Raw genomic sequence first — 15,278 nt, 5'->3', positions numbered from 1 at the left:
TTCTTCAAGCTCACTGTACAGTCCTTGATAGTAGGTAGATCTTGCTTTTAATTGGGTCCCAGTATTCTTCTTAAACCTTGTTCGCTGTAGGAGACTTTTCTCTCTTGGGGTTCATGTGTCTTCAGTGGATTCAGAGGCTTGTGAGAAAAAGATGGGAGCAGACAGGAGAGATCTTCTCAGTCCAGGAGCAAACAGACTCTCTCCTCTTCAAACTGTTTGTACAATTCAGAAAAAAACAGGTTGTCAAGCAGGTTAGTCATGTGACTAACTGGTCTGACCACGCCTTGGATTGTATCACCTTAGCAGTTTCTGGAATGCTCCTCTTACACACAATACCTGGTGATCAAGATCCATTATGGGTTGAATGTGTCAGGGAATGGTCCTTTGTCCTTCCAATCACCGTCTGTTAATATGCAAATGTCTTTTCCAGCCATGGCTGCTCTGTTACACAAGTACTTTCTTAACTCCAGTAACAGTTTAAAATTAATATTCATGACAAAATTAATGTGCCTCATTCTTGGCAGGTGGGGGCCTAGCATGACACTCTTGTGAAATGCCTTGGAGCATTTTACCATGTTAAAGACACTTTATAAATGCAAGTTTTTGTTGCTGTTAGACACAGAGAGGCCAAGTAAGCTGTACAGTGCGGCAGGGCCTAACTTTTGGCCAGATAACATTCACACACACACACAAACACTGGAGAATACATATATAGCATGACTGTACAACAGTCAGATGTCAGTGTTCAAACTAAGAAGGTGTAAGTTGCAGCTAAACTTGAATTAACTGGAAAGGTAGGCAGAGGTGGGGCCGGATTTTCGAAGTGCTGCGGGGTCAGGAGCTTGAGCGGACGCGATTTGAAGATCATGGTCCTGGAAGTCGTCTCTGGTACCCGACGCCTCTGGGATAGTCACAATTTTCAATGTCAGGGCGGGGGGCGGGGGGGGTGGGGGGGGGGTGAGAGGGGAAGGAGGAAGTTGCTCATCTCTAATTAAGGGTCAATTAAGCTCCTTTAGCAGCTTGTTAACAGGTCAAGGAGGTCAACCCCTCAATTTTGGAAGGGGATTCTGATGAACCTGAACAGTCTGGTACTCATTAGTACCTGGCTGTCGGGTTCGTTGCAGGGCAAAAGGGAGGTGTTTTTTTAAATGTTTAAAATTATCGGGAGCCCTGGTATCCTGAACGGGGACATGTGAACAGTACCTTTGTTTTGGTTGTTTTGCCTCATTTCCATTTAATATTTGGTGTTGTCCCCCTGAGCAACCCTCTGAGCCCCATCTCCTCAGCAATGCAGCGGCAGGCCCCATCATGGCTACCGTTTGCCTTTGCCTCTGGTGCCAGTCAGGCAGCTCCCGCCTTCAGGAGGCACTCAGCGCCTCTAATTGGGCGCCAAGCTCACCTCCTTCTGCCCAATTAGGCCAGTAACATTTAAAAATAGCGTCGCGTGTGCAACGCAGTGGAGGTGTGGGGTTGGGACCCTAAAATTATCCGGGCGTCGGGTTTCCAATCCCGATTTGAAAATGAAGCCTCAAATCTTTCTGTGGAGTTCACAGACATCACCTTAATACCGTACACTCCTGCATAGAAGCCAGTATTGACATAAACACAAGTTCCATCTTATCAAATCAAAGAGCATTTAAAATTGGATTGACTAACACTATTTTATTTTTCATAATTCTATTTCCACACACTAAACAATTTGAACTACAAAAAAAACCGTTATTGTACAAAGTCAACAATCATTTGATCAGTGGGAATCTGAACATTCACACAAGGAACAAAGAGCAAATAGGAGAGGAAAGTGCTTTGAGCTTAGGTAGGGAGGGGCCACAACACCTCAGCCCAACGCCTACACGAGATTTCATGTTGATGACATTATCCGATTGAAACCTCATGTTGACAAAGCCTGTGGATGACACTTTGACAGCAGGAGACAATTTCAAAACAAAAACTACATATGCCTTTTTATTTTGCTCTGGATAACCTTTTGTAATCCAGTGTCATATGTCAGCAGCCTAGCTCCTTACAATGGTTTGTATTCTCTCTATTTCTAGAGTATATTTATATATAATAAATGGAAGATTATACCAGTGTCATTCTTGTGGGAACAGTTACACGTCCTTACATATCAGGAACGTTAATACCATATTGTTGAAGTTAACCTTGAGCACACTGAGATAAGTAGGGATTATACCTACCACCAGCTGAGCTCATGATATTGTGCCCCTAACACAGGCAGAATTACCAATCCTCTCCTTTTGATGAATCAACATCCACGTGATATAAATCCCCTTCCCTTGATACCAACAAAATCCTCCCTCCAACAACCTCCCCCCATCCAAATGAATTGGCATCGGGACATTTGGCAATCCTTTGTAAAATCAACAAATCATATGTTGGTGAAACAGAGTTGATCAAAGCCAATCTGTGGTTGATCTTGGAGGACAGCACTTAGCCCAATGATCCATGTAAGGAAAAGGTCTTCATAGATTGGTGAAGTGATATAACATGGTGCATTACTGATTAGGAGGCTATTTTATCCGTGTGAGAATAAATTGTATTTCTGTTATAAGCACCAACTACAGACTTTTGGGGAAATGATCCTTCAAGATCAATTAACACTTCTTTTTAAACTAAATAAGAACACTGGAGGTAATTTTAACTTAACCCGGGAATGAATTGGGGTCAAGTCAGACGCCATTTTGCACCCAGCTCAGTTTTATGCTCCATTGACTTAAATGGGCAGAGCAGGTTAAAATTGCTCCCACTGTATTCTTCTGTTTTGCTTCTGTGTGTAATGTTATGGAGCACCGTAAAAAAAAAACAAATCATATAGTACCAACTGGACATGAATACAGTGCTTGCTCCTTCATGACCCCAAACACAACAAAGGAAATGCAATGTGCCAATAGAAAGGGTGGGGAGAATAAGCCCCGAGGTTTTCATTGTGTAAAATGCTACTGTGTTGGGTAAATGTGTGTTTAGACCCAATAAAGACCCGTTTTACTAAAGAGGTTTTATAACAGTATTATTCACATGGATATCTTAAATCTAGATCAGACTGTAGAGATTTGTGATTTAAAAATTATAATATATTACTAATAAATCTAAATCTAAGTACGCTTGAATACCCCAACAAATGTGTTTATAATACTGAAAATCAGACACCACACTGGCAGAAACAAAACTGTGCATTTCTCAAAACAATCTTCAGATATTTCGGTTATCAGAATTCACACAAAATCATTATTGTGGCTGTAACAGACAGTAATTAGGGTGTAAAAAATATCATAAACTATTATAAAAGACTTCATCCCTTTACAGCGAATAGATACCTGATACAACTTAGTGAATAGCCAGTTTCTACCTGATCTGTAAACCTATGCTATTGGACGTTATCGGATCAACACTCAATGCATTTTCATGACTGCTGAGTCTGCTATTTTAACCGATGGATTAGCCCCTTTCAAATAACAGAAACAGTCATTTCTAGGTGATAGTGAGCACCTGATCTGCTCCTGGTGCAATTTAGTGAGCAGCCAATCTCCAACTTAAAACAGAAGAAAAGTCTATGCCAAGTACTTTGAACTAAAAGTACTGTCAATGAACTTTTCCATTCTCTCTTCATACATTATATTAAGTAGCAAAATATTCTTCAAAGCTAACTTAGTTCATCCTAAGATGTAAACTCTCAGACAGCAGGAGTTTCTATCTATGGTGAAGCTATCCTAAAAACATTTAATTCTTGTTATATACTCTCAGTTACATTTACAGTCCCTTAAACATCCTGAAGTGTGCTAGTGAAGAGTCGAAGCACAAAGAACTTGCCCGGTGTTTCTTTGTTGACAAGAAAACAAAACAGAAAAGACTTGCAAATAAATACCTCCAATCTACCGGTTTGAAAATACCCTGTCATAGCAAAACTACTCTGCATTCAGCTACAAAAGAAAAATGATGATGTGTCCCTGAGATAGCTGTCACCCGGTGCATTATCAAATAACGTGAATAAAATAGATACAACCCACACATCAACAAACTAAAGCATGTCACACAGTGTCCCAGAGTACGAGCATGGCATGCAGTGTGCATGTATAGAATGTGCAACGTACCATCTCTTCCCCACTCCTCCCCCCCACCTCACAATCTTGGCACATCCCTGTGACTGGGTTTGCATTGTGTTCCTTTTTATTTTGCCCATGTACCTTCCTATATTTTCATGGATGAAATTGTGGTAATGCTAAGTACTTTCCCCACTGCCAGTGGCACAGTCCTCTCATCCCACAGTGGACACTGTAGAGCTGATTTCTCAATATGCCCTTCCACATATGTATTTGAAAAATAGGCCCTTTGTGTACATCCTTTGAGTTTTACATTAATACAAGAAAAAAGCAGCATTTTTAGAAAAAAGGGATGATCCATAATGCACAATCATCTTGTGGTCATTTCCTCTTCCTCATTTTTCAAGTTCTGTTTTCAAACCTTTGCCAATCCCCATTTTGGATCAATGGTTTGAAGAGATGTGAGAGCACTAGTTGGAGTTTTCCCGCAGAAATTAGAAAATAAGTGTGGGGAATCACTGGGCAAACTTCCTTACTATTTAGTAACATTGAGCATGGAACTTCCAGAACACCTCATCCAACATTAAAAGATTAAAATAATTTTAATATTGAATGCAATACTCAAAGGGAAGTGAAACTCTGGATGAACATCAGTACTTAACAACTTTGTTCTAGTTACACTGCAGGGTAGGAACTGTTTCTTCACAATCTCACATTAAGTGGCTTCAAATATTTTTACAAGAGTAAATGTGATAAAAGGTGGAGACTGGAGTAAATATGATAAATAAATCCTGACACTGGTTTGTGTTGCAGCAATGGGAGGATGCAGAGAGCAAGGTTACCAGAAGGATCAGGCGTATAATACTGAGGTAGATAACTGACTGCCCACAATCTAATAAAACTACACGAATAAGGCTTCACAGAAACTAATCATTTTCACTTATAACTAGCCAACAGTTGTACAGAAACAGGGGCATCACAGCAACCCAGGTCAAGTACAGAAACACGGGCATCGCAAACACCCACACAGGCTGTAACGATCACAGTTACCTCGACAGAGCACAGATACATGGGCAACAAAATCACCCATCAATCTGAAGAACAATACGACTGCAAATTTACAAAATATCAAAAGAATAAGAAAGTTTAGGTAAAGTCTAAATTACTGCCGTATTTTAGACGTGTCTATATGGAGGTCAACCAGCTTAGGCCCAGGCTTGCCTTAGGGAGGGGTTTTTGTCATAACTCTTGACTTCACATCTGTGATTTGCACTTTTTCTCTGCACTTTTTGGAGGAACCTTACTAACAGAGTTCCTCTGACATGGTCATCCTTTGTGAGGTTCTGCTTCTTCTGGCATGGTGAGGAGAGGTCCCCTTTTTGCACCTCACGTCAAACATGGGTGGTTGGCATCTGTGACTCTCCTCCACACAAAAAGCGATCAAGTCAGGGCTGAATGCAAGTGCATGATGTCAGCAATGAACTTTCCTTTCCAAGGCTACCGATTCTTTTGAATGGTATTGAAATCCTGGGAGGTCTGGCAGGAGTCAGGACTGGGAATGTTTGACTCAACACTGGTTACATTGTTGTCTTTCTGTTTAGAATGTGCTCTGATCTAACTGAGACGTACGAGCGTTATGACACACTCTGCACAGCAATGTGTTAGGTGCTGAATGGAAATCCAGAGCCTTGTTAATTCTTCTTCAAAAGCATGTCTTTGGTGAGCAAGGAATGATGATAAAAATGTTTCTCTGATAAACATTACAATCAACGAGAATAAACACCTTTGTAATGTAAAAAAGTAATTCAAACACATAAGACGTGGCTATATACAGTGTAACATACAAAAAAATAATGACCATTAATTCCATGCCTCAGCCTAAAGCAGGCAGGAAGTTTGGTTAAATCACCACGTACACCAATGGAGGGAAAACAAACCCACAACACAGAATGGAGTTCTATAAAATTTGAGGTAGAATGTTTCTCTTTATATTTGGAAGTGCTTTTCTTCAGGGAAAATGGCAGATGAGTGAGGCCTTGAGGTAGTACTGCATCTGTACTGATCAAGTGCTATTCTACTTGCAGAAAGGAAGATACCAATTTGAGCAGTTTCCTTTGAAGACATTCAATGCGGCTGAGGTAGTTTTTAATCATCAAACTTTTCTTTGAGTTGTTTTTCCAAGCCTTAGTAGCAGCCTACGCGTAGGCCTCACCAGTCACTTTGTTTGTTATGAATCCACCACTGAAAGTATTGAACATGTGACCTGAGATTAATACATTGTGAAATCCATCGAATCCCTGCATGGAGACCTGCTGTGGCCTTACTAAACTGACGCTGGTAGTTGTTTTATATCAAAGCAATGATTACAAGGCAAGACCAATGAACAGCAGGCCAACAAACTGATGCATGTTTGCAAATGGTGAAAATCTGGCGTGTGTAGGCCTGAAATGCATCCTCATATGGTAAGTTTTATAGATAAACTTCACCCAGTTTGAAGTACCTTCATTATAACATGCCTGAGTTTTTGAGGATACAAACAAACTTAATTTTCACCGAATCCACAGTAGAACATTAGCTGACCTGAGACTGAGAGTCCTAGTGTAGATGCCATCAGACAGGAAAACGATAAACATCAGCATGTGTGTTCCAGTAATAAACCTACAGGTAGGCAATGAGACTTGGCTTCTCTCAAAGCTTCACTCTGTGGTGACTGAACTACTGTCTTTCACTACTGTGAAGCTGAGCTGATTAACATTTAATTCAGGGTGGTCTAAAGAACACTGAACAACGGTCTCGAAGGTAGTGCGTTGTTCCTGAGTCACAACAAACTCGTCCAGTGGGAACACAGAGTTCTGGCAGATCAAACTGGGCTGTTCTTCTTCGGAGATAGGGGAGATATTATTAGACTGTTGGGAACAGGAGGAAATAAAGAGGAAAAAAGAGAAAACATAGTATTACTCCAAAATATAAATAACTAGAAATTGGAAATTACTCTGTGACAATATTGTACAAATGCTTAATGCACCAAATTCCTCTCTCCATTGAATGAACATAGGCAGTAATTGCTAATATGTAAATATATTAACACCACTACTAAAAAAGCAGAGAAAGGAAATATACACAAGCACGTTGAGCATTTGAACAATAAAATCAGCAAGAGTCATTTCTGTCCTTTTAAATACATCAAGAAACTTTCTAATGCAACTCTGCAAATCTAACAAATTTTCCACTTCGTAGCATACCTTTAATTCACAAATGATCTTTTCCCTGAACACAGTGACAGGCGAATCTTTAGTTTATAGTGTGAGACTTGTCTTGCAGTAAGAACAAAGGAACATTTCCTCCATGCACTTTATAATAATGTATACTTTCATGCTCCTTTATTTATCGTGCAATCTGTACAGGTCTTACGTACCTAATTTACAGGGAGTCAAATTAGTTTGATGGCGAGACTCTACAGTCAAAATGAAGTGACACTGCTTAGTAACTGTTGTTATATTAAATAGTGAGAGTCTGTAGTCAGGAGTACAATTAGAATTTGTGTTTTCATGGACCGTCCCCAATTGTTTAATCTCCTAAGTGAGACAAATAAACACCAGCTAATCTAAACTCAAAAACTGTACATTTGTACTGGTGGGCTACAGTCCAATATACAGCCTTATAATGGTGGAGGTTTAGTTCACTGCCATGTACAATTCCCATTCGTTTTGTTGTGAAAAGATACACTGAAGTTGAGGAAAATCAACTGGGGAGTTCTTCCACTGTTAAGGTGGCAAAACAGCACAAATATCTTCAATTTTGCTCTGACATTTCAAAAGTGACTATACTGCAAAAATACTTAATTGGCTATAAAACACTTTGGGATATCCAGTGGTTGTAAAAGGCATGATAACAATGCAAGTCTTCCTTTCTCATTTTTGTTTTATGTGATCTGGTGTTATCTGGCACTACCTCAGAGCAGCAACTGGGTACAGATGCACAGAAAGGACACTTTACTGAGTTGTAACCAGTCGACAATTATCGGGCAGGGCAAAAGAACATGTACCCATAGCAGAGGTCTTTCCACTTTCCCAGTTAGACAGCTCAGTGCCCAAAAGTTCTTGCATTGGAATGGACAATGCCGAACTCTGTTCCTGACCCTGCTGGGCTATCCAGGGTCAGGGCAGTGTCGACACATTAACATATTGTCAGCAGGCACATGTGTCACTGTGGGCACATCTTGGGCAGCTGACCGGATGGTGAACTCCCTCCATGAGTTCAAGCTCATCAAGCTGACCAGCCCAGTGTACAGATTGTTGGCCAGATAGGGGGCAGAACCCACAAGAATTCTGAACCCCACCTCCTGTTATATCACCGATCATGTTTGTGGCAGCATTGCAAATCAGCAACAGCAAGTCTTCTTGATGGATGCAAAGGGCTGAATTTTTCTGCAATCAATGAAGTCCTGCCGCCGGGGCCAAAAGTGGGAGCTGAACCCGTGTTGGTAGGCAGCAGGACCCTAGGGCGGCATTTTCCCGGCAGTGGCCAATTAAGAGGCCACAGAACGCCTCCCAAAGCTGCTAATGGTGGCCGCTGCTGAGGCTGCAGCATGAAGGAGTGGGCGCCTCAATGATGAGGCACCCTTGATAACGAGGTAAGTTCGGTTGAGCAAGTCAGGGCCTGGCAGGCAGGGCCCAGCCATCGGTGTGGAGTGGGCGGAACAGATTCCAGCAGTGGCGCCTTAGCCATGTGGTGGCCTCTGCTGCCGGGAGCCCTTCCACGGGCCCTGGAGCAGCCGTAAAAGAGGGCCCTCCCTTCGGAACCCACTGGGAGGCTGCCAGGGTTTAACTAGTGGTCTCCCCATGTGGTGGTAGGCCCTTCTGACATGAGCAAAATTCTGGCAGGGGCAGGAAGTGACTGTTAAATGGGCATAAGTGGCTACGCCACTAAGTTTCCCACTGCTGGTAATATGCCATGGCACCGGGAAGACGCAGACTCCCCTCCCAATGCTTTCCCCCGCCATATTATCAGTCCTCCTACCTCCCAGCCTGTCAGCATGGGACTGGTACAATTCAGCTCAATGTGTCTGGGTGTTGACCAAACCCCTTCCCCCGCTATTTTGTATTCCTGACCAATTTACACTAGGAGGGTTCCTCTGGTAGCTAGGAAATTCAGGGTCATGATCTCATATATTCTTTATAAACCCTTTAACTTTTTTCTGGACAAGCAGCAACATTAATTGCCTTTGAACTGATTCTCACTAGCAAATCTTACCGTAATTCCCTTTTGTTGGTGATCATTAGAAACTGGTGCGGGAAACAGTCTTTCCAGCTCATTCACGTCAGCCATCTTCCTATTCGCTGTGAACTCTTCTCTACCTCTCCGGTGTCCACCATTCAGAACCAGTCCTTGAGAATTTCGTTGGGCCCTGGATGGAGCCTGAGGGACGGCCAGACGGTCTTCGACATTTTTACACATTAGTAGCCTAGAAATGTAAATCCCAAGGGACAGGCTCAGTTCATAATTCATGAAACTATTATTTAATGTACATTCTTGGTAAAAGACAAACCAGTCACTTGCATCTGCTACTGCACGGATTGTTTACATCTCAACTCCTGAATATGTGTAGTACATACACAGTAAAATGGAATGCTGCATGCATGCCTGTTACTGTAAGACTTGTGTGCACATTCCATATGTGTAATGGGTCAATGAACAAAGGCATGCACACAAGCACATGTATGTGCACTTACATACTCATATACACTCACACATACATACACACAAACTCCCCGATGCACAACATAGGATTACCACAGCATAGAAACAGGCCATGCAGCCCAACCAGTTTATGCTCCACTCAAGCCTCCTCCCATCTTTCCTCACCTAACTCTATCATCATAACCATCTGTTCCCTTCTTCCCTCATCTGCTTGTCTAGTTTCCCCTTAAATTGAATTTTTCTTTTAACTGTGCTTCAACAGATGCATTTTTAACGTTGCAAGGAAACAGGAGGCCACCCTCTCAGAAATCTGTGGAGTATGTACCTTCCACGATATCCGAAAACCAGGAATAGAACACAGAAGATAATGCAGGTGACACCAATGTGGGTTCCAATGATGATGCCAGTTGTGGATGTTTTGCTACTGTGCTCCTCTTTCAGGCAGTCACATGGAGTGTTCAGAACTGTAACATAAAATGCTTTTTATTAACGATATCTAGAGCAATCCTGTTTCACATCAGACTGTTACGCTCTCTTGCTCTCCAAGACAAGATACAAAATTAATCTTGTTATCTAATGAGACAAACCTTCTCTCTATTGTAGCCTTTATCTCTATTTTGTCAATATTGTTATGGTCATGGTTCCTCTGATATTTCTTCTTTTGTCAATCCTAAAAGCCAAAAAATGCCTTGCTCTTCCTTCTCACTACATCTTAACTCTGTTAACATCAAGACTCAACTTTGTACCATTTTCAGAACCTCTTTACTTTCTTTAGTCTTTCCTCTTCCTACAATTTACAGGCCTTTAGAACATGAGCTCGGTGTCATCTAATTCTTGATTTGACTTGTCTTCTAGCCAATCCTGATGGGTTACTTTGCCTTCTTGAGTTAATAAATGCATGAGTTCGATTGGTTATTACAAGGCCATCAACATAGCATTCCATACATTTTCGAACAATAATATTTGCACTTCCATATTGCTTAATCAAGTTGAAAAAATCTCACAGTACTTTAACTCAATGAATCACATTTGAAATGGAGTGACCTTTTTATGTTATCCAACACAGCAGCCATTTTGTGCCAGCAAAACCCCATGAACAGCAATAAAGTGAAAGTTATTTTTTGGTGGCATTAGTTGAGAGAGAGATATTGACCAGGCTCTGCTCTTCTTCAAATATTGCCATTGGCTCTTTAACATTCACCTGAACCAAAACAGGCAGATGTCACCCTAATTTAACTTCAATCTCACTGACATTGTAGAAATCTCACAATACTACATACAGCATCAGCCTAAGTTATGACTTCAACTCCTGGTGTGGACCAATTCAGCCCACACATTCAACGCACACCAACCAGATGCTACCAGTAAACTTCACTCTCTGAAAAGCTTTGGTCGACTGCACCCGGGTCAGGTTTTTCACCAATGTATTACTTTCAATCTCTTATCATGCTCATTCATGGATTGTTTTACTCACCAGATTTTTCAGCAGCATCTCGCAGGGCCACGAAACGGACGGTGGAATTTCCATCTCCATGACGATTGAAGGCTAGAAGCTTCACTTCATAAGCAACTGTGGGATCTGGTAAAAAAGACAAATCAGAAAGAAAAAAAGAGAAAGACTTGCATTTAGATAGTGTTTTTCCCAACCACTTTACAGCCAATGAAGTACTTTTGTAATGCAGTCACTTTTGTAATGTAGGAAATGTGGAAGCCAATTTGTGCACAGCAAGCTCCCACAAACAGCAACATGATTGTCATGCTAGGCCCCCACCTGCCAAGAATGAGGCACATTAATTTTGTCATGAACATTGATTTTAAACTGTTACTGGAGTGAAGAAAGGACTTGTTAAACAGATCAGCCATGGCTGGAAAATATATTTGCATATTAACAGACGGTGATTGGAAGGACAAAGGACCATTCCCTGACACATTCAACCCATAATGGATCTTGATCACCAGGTATTGTGTGTAAGAGGAGCATTCCAGAGACTCCTAAGGTGATACAATTCAAGGCATGGTCAGACCAGTTAGTCACATGACTAACCTGCTTGGCAACCTGGGTTTTTTCTGAATTGTACAAACAGTTTGAACAGTAGAGAGTCTGTTTGCTCCTGGACTGAGAAGATCTCTCCTGTCTGCTCCCATCTCTTTCCCACAAGCCTCTGAATACACTGAAGACACATGAACCCCAAGAGAGAAAAGTCTCCTACAGCAAATAAGGTTTAAGAAGAATACTGGGCCCCCACAAAAAGCAAGATCTACCTACAATCAAGGACTCTACAGTGAGCTCGAAGAACCGTAACAACAACTCTTCAGATATTGCCTCAAACTTTTTCACTTTAATTTTCTTCTGCTCTTTTCTGTCTCTATTTGCATGTGTGTATTGCGTATGCATGCTAACATGGGCACATCGTATATTGTAGGCATCAACCGAATTAAAGTTTAATAAATTTCAACTTTTCTTCTTTAAACCTAAGAAAGCCTGTTTGTGCTGGTTTCTTTGCCTTATAATTGGAAAGCAGTGAACAAGGATTCACCAAGGGGGAGCTAAAACACGGTGTGTTATAAAATTAAACCCTGTTACGCTTAGACCAGGTGAAGACTGAGAGGGAACCCTAGACCTCTTTCTCACCTGGTCATAACAGTGATAATGACCAGATAATCTGTTTTTGTGATGTTGATTGATGGATAAATATTGTCCAGGACACCAGGGATAACTCCCCTGCACTTCTTCGAAATAGTGCCATGGGATCTTTTGCACCTAGCTGAGAGGACAGATCGAGCCTCGGTTTAATATCCGTTCCAAAAACCGGCACCTCCGACAGTGCAGCACTCCCTCAGTACTGCACTGGAGTATCAGCCTTGATTTTTGCACTCAAGTCCTGGAGTGGGACTTCAGCCTGGAAACTTGCCACTCAGAGGCAAGAATGTTAAAAAGTGAGGCAGGGCTAACACTTAACAGCTTTAGAATTATACTCTCAAAAGAGACAGTCAATCAGAGAGGTGCAGTAATCCCTCTTTGTCAGGCTCAGTTCACACTCAGTCTTTTTATACATGTATAAGAGTCACAGTTACCCGTAAGGTCTACTCATCAAGTCTCTATTTACGAATAATCACAGTAACAACTGCACCCTAGGACCAGTCTTGATTCTGCCCATCAGACAAATTTACTAAAGCCATACTCCAAGAGGGGGAGGCCACACTCAAAAGAGAGTGTGGACTGGGGGGTATGGCAATGACACTGTAATGCCAATTGTCCAACTTGTGCTCCCTTTGAGCCTGACTTCATATTCGGAGCATAGAATCGATCAAGTTATTCTTATCTGCTCACTCAGGAATATCCCCAGAGTCAATCTTCATTCTGCTCCTATAAGTACAGAGTCAGAAAAATCCCCAAGGTCAGTCTTCATTCTGCTGATCTTTCACCAAAGTTATGGGAGATCAGGGGAACACCTCAGCCCACCTTTCCCAATGTGCCCCCCTCCGCCAATCCCCATGCTCCCCTTATAAGTTTTACCCCTTGTGATTTTTCAGACTCTTACCCAGCTGAGTTATGTTGTACGATGTCACGTTGCTTGGAAGGAGAACAGGCCCAGTGAAGTGCGCCCCATGAATCCTACGATAATACAACTTGAACCCTTCGTGCTGACCGAGCTTAATGGTGGATTCCCATGCAGCCTGGATTGCTGTACTGTTCAAGACTTTAATAAAAAGGGCTGGTACAGCTGGAACTGAAACACAGAAAATATGATGAGAAATTGGGACTGTTTTCCTTGGAGAAGGGAAGGCGGAGAGGTGATTTGATAGAGGTATTCAAAATTATGAGTGGTCTGGACAGAGTAGATCGGGAAAAATTATTCCCACTCATGAAAGATCGAGAACGAGAGGGAACAGATTTAAAGTAAGTGATAAAAGAAGCAAAAACGACATGAGGAAAAACGTTTTCACGCAGCGAGTGGTTAGGATCTGAAATGCACTGCCTGAGAACGTGGTGGAGGCAGGTTCAATGGAGGCTTTCAAAAGGGAATTAGGCAGTTATGTGAAAAGGAAGAACATGCAGGGTTACGGGGAGAAGGCGGGGGAGTGGCACTTGGTGAAATGCTCATTAGGAGAGCAGGCACGATGGGCCGAATGGCCTCCTTCCGCACTGTAATAATTCTGCGATTCTCTGATAGCTTGAACACTGATGAATGGGAACAGTACCTCCTGTCCGCTACCATACAACTCATGGGTCTATTGATGTTACACCAAGGAGAAATGGAAATACTGATGTCTGCTACTGTACAACAGCCATAAATGAGTATCAATATCTGTATATGTACAGTATTCCCACATCACAGAGGTAATTACCAAAAGTCCAGTGTTTTAATCCAAAGCAACAGTAATTATTGCTAATATGGTGTATAAATCCCCGAGTGTAGAGACAGTATTTTTTTGTTCAACATAAGGACACCAGCTTTGGAAGAAAGTAGTGATAATTAAATATCTACATTATTCCAACTTATCCTGGATAAGGCAGTCAGTCTGTCCCCAGTGATTTGTCTGTCAGTCTGTTCTGAGATACATTCCAATGTCACTTTGACAGTTTATTCCATTTCTCTTCCATGCCAAAACCTCTTTTCTATCTCAGTAATTCTCCATAAAGCCCAAGCCTATCCTTTGTTTTCCAACTGCAAAGGTTTTCTAGAGCAGTTTATGAAGCAATAGAGCTTTAGGGAAATGGAAAATATTTCATTCCCCATCACCCAGAATTGTTAATTAACAAAGTGAAAATAATCTCCCATAGGTCCCCTCTTGAACAATCCAATTACAATCCTATATCAAATTTAATTACAAAAGCAACTCCAGCTTTGAACAGCTGCAACTCTAAAAGGCCACAGTCACACTAAATAAAATAAAAATAAAATAAATAAAATACTTCTGTGTCAAAAGGAGGTCAGTAAAATATTCAGTCATCCACAATTTGCGGAGTCCATGCTACTTGCCTTCACCCAATGTACTGCTGATAGCTGGCTCGGATGGCTGGCTGGCTCCTCGCGAAGTGTAAGCCTTTATATAGAAAGTGTAGGCAGTGGATGGCTGCAGATCAGTCACCACCTGCTGTAGGGTGGTTTTGCTCACAGCCTCCTGGTACTCCATCTCCACTGGATCTGAGAAAATCAACAGAATGATCAGGAAGCAGAGCCTGGGGAAAATTGTGTCTACTCCACAGCAGTAATCAGTCAGTCATACAACTTTAATGGGGATCTCTTTAACCTAAGTTAGTGAGAGTCACAGCCAAGTCACCAGCTCCACCCCTGTCCAAGACATTTGCCATGGATCAGGGTCCACTTCCAACCTCTAAAGTCTTTGAAATAAGACTCAGACTTAATCGGCTGGACTTTATACCGGTGATGGGCCAGAAGGTGAGGAGTGACCCTGCCCCAACCCTCCATTGGACCCCCAGTCTTATTCAACGGCGGGCAGGCAATTAAGGGACAAAATCACTCCGCTAGAGCTGCCAGCCTATCGGAGGGCCGG

General features: G+C 41.9%; 1 protein-coding gene across 1 annotated transcript in view; it reads right to left on the bottom strand.

Annotated features, from left to right (window-relative positions):
• Window positions 1–1,653: 1,653 nt before the first annotated feature.
• The window catches only part of igdcc3 (immunoglobulin superfamily, DCC subclass, member 3), a 128,692-nt gene continuing 115,067 nt past the window's right edge, over window positions 1,654–15,278 (bottom strand). The window contains exons 9-14 of the mRNA XM_068018038.1: window positions 14,744–14,908; window positions 13,301–13,489; window positions 11,233–11,337; window positions 10,084–10,222; window positions 9,312–9,522; window positions 1,654–6,964 (exon numbers count right to left, since the gene is read on the bottom strand). Of these exons, the coding sequence (XP_067874139.1) occupies window positions 6,755–6,964; window positions 9,312–9,522; window positions 10,084–10,222; window positions 11,233–11,337; window positions 13,301–13,489; window positions 14,744–14,908 (1,019 nt within the window). The 3' untranslated portion in view covers window positions 1,654–6,754. The remainder of the gene's footprint in view (window positions 6,965–9,311; window positions 9,523–10,083; window positions 10,223–11,232; window positions 11,338–13,300; window positions 13,490–14,743; window positions 14,909–15,278) is intronic.

Source organism: Heterodontus francisci, chromosome 38 (genome assembly GCF_036365525.1).
Source record: "Heterodontus francisci isolate sHetFra1 chromosome 38, sHetFra1.hap1, whole genome shotgun sequence".
In the NCBI taxonomy this organism is placed as follows: Eukaryota; Metazoa; Chordata; class Chondrichthyes; order Heterodontiformes; family Heterodontidae; genus Heterodontus; species Heterodontus francisci.
This window is presented reverse-complemented; position numbering and strand designations above follow the sequence as displayed.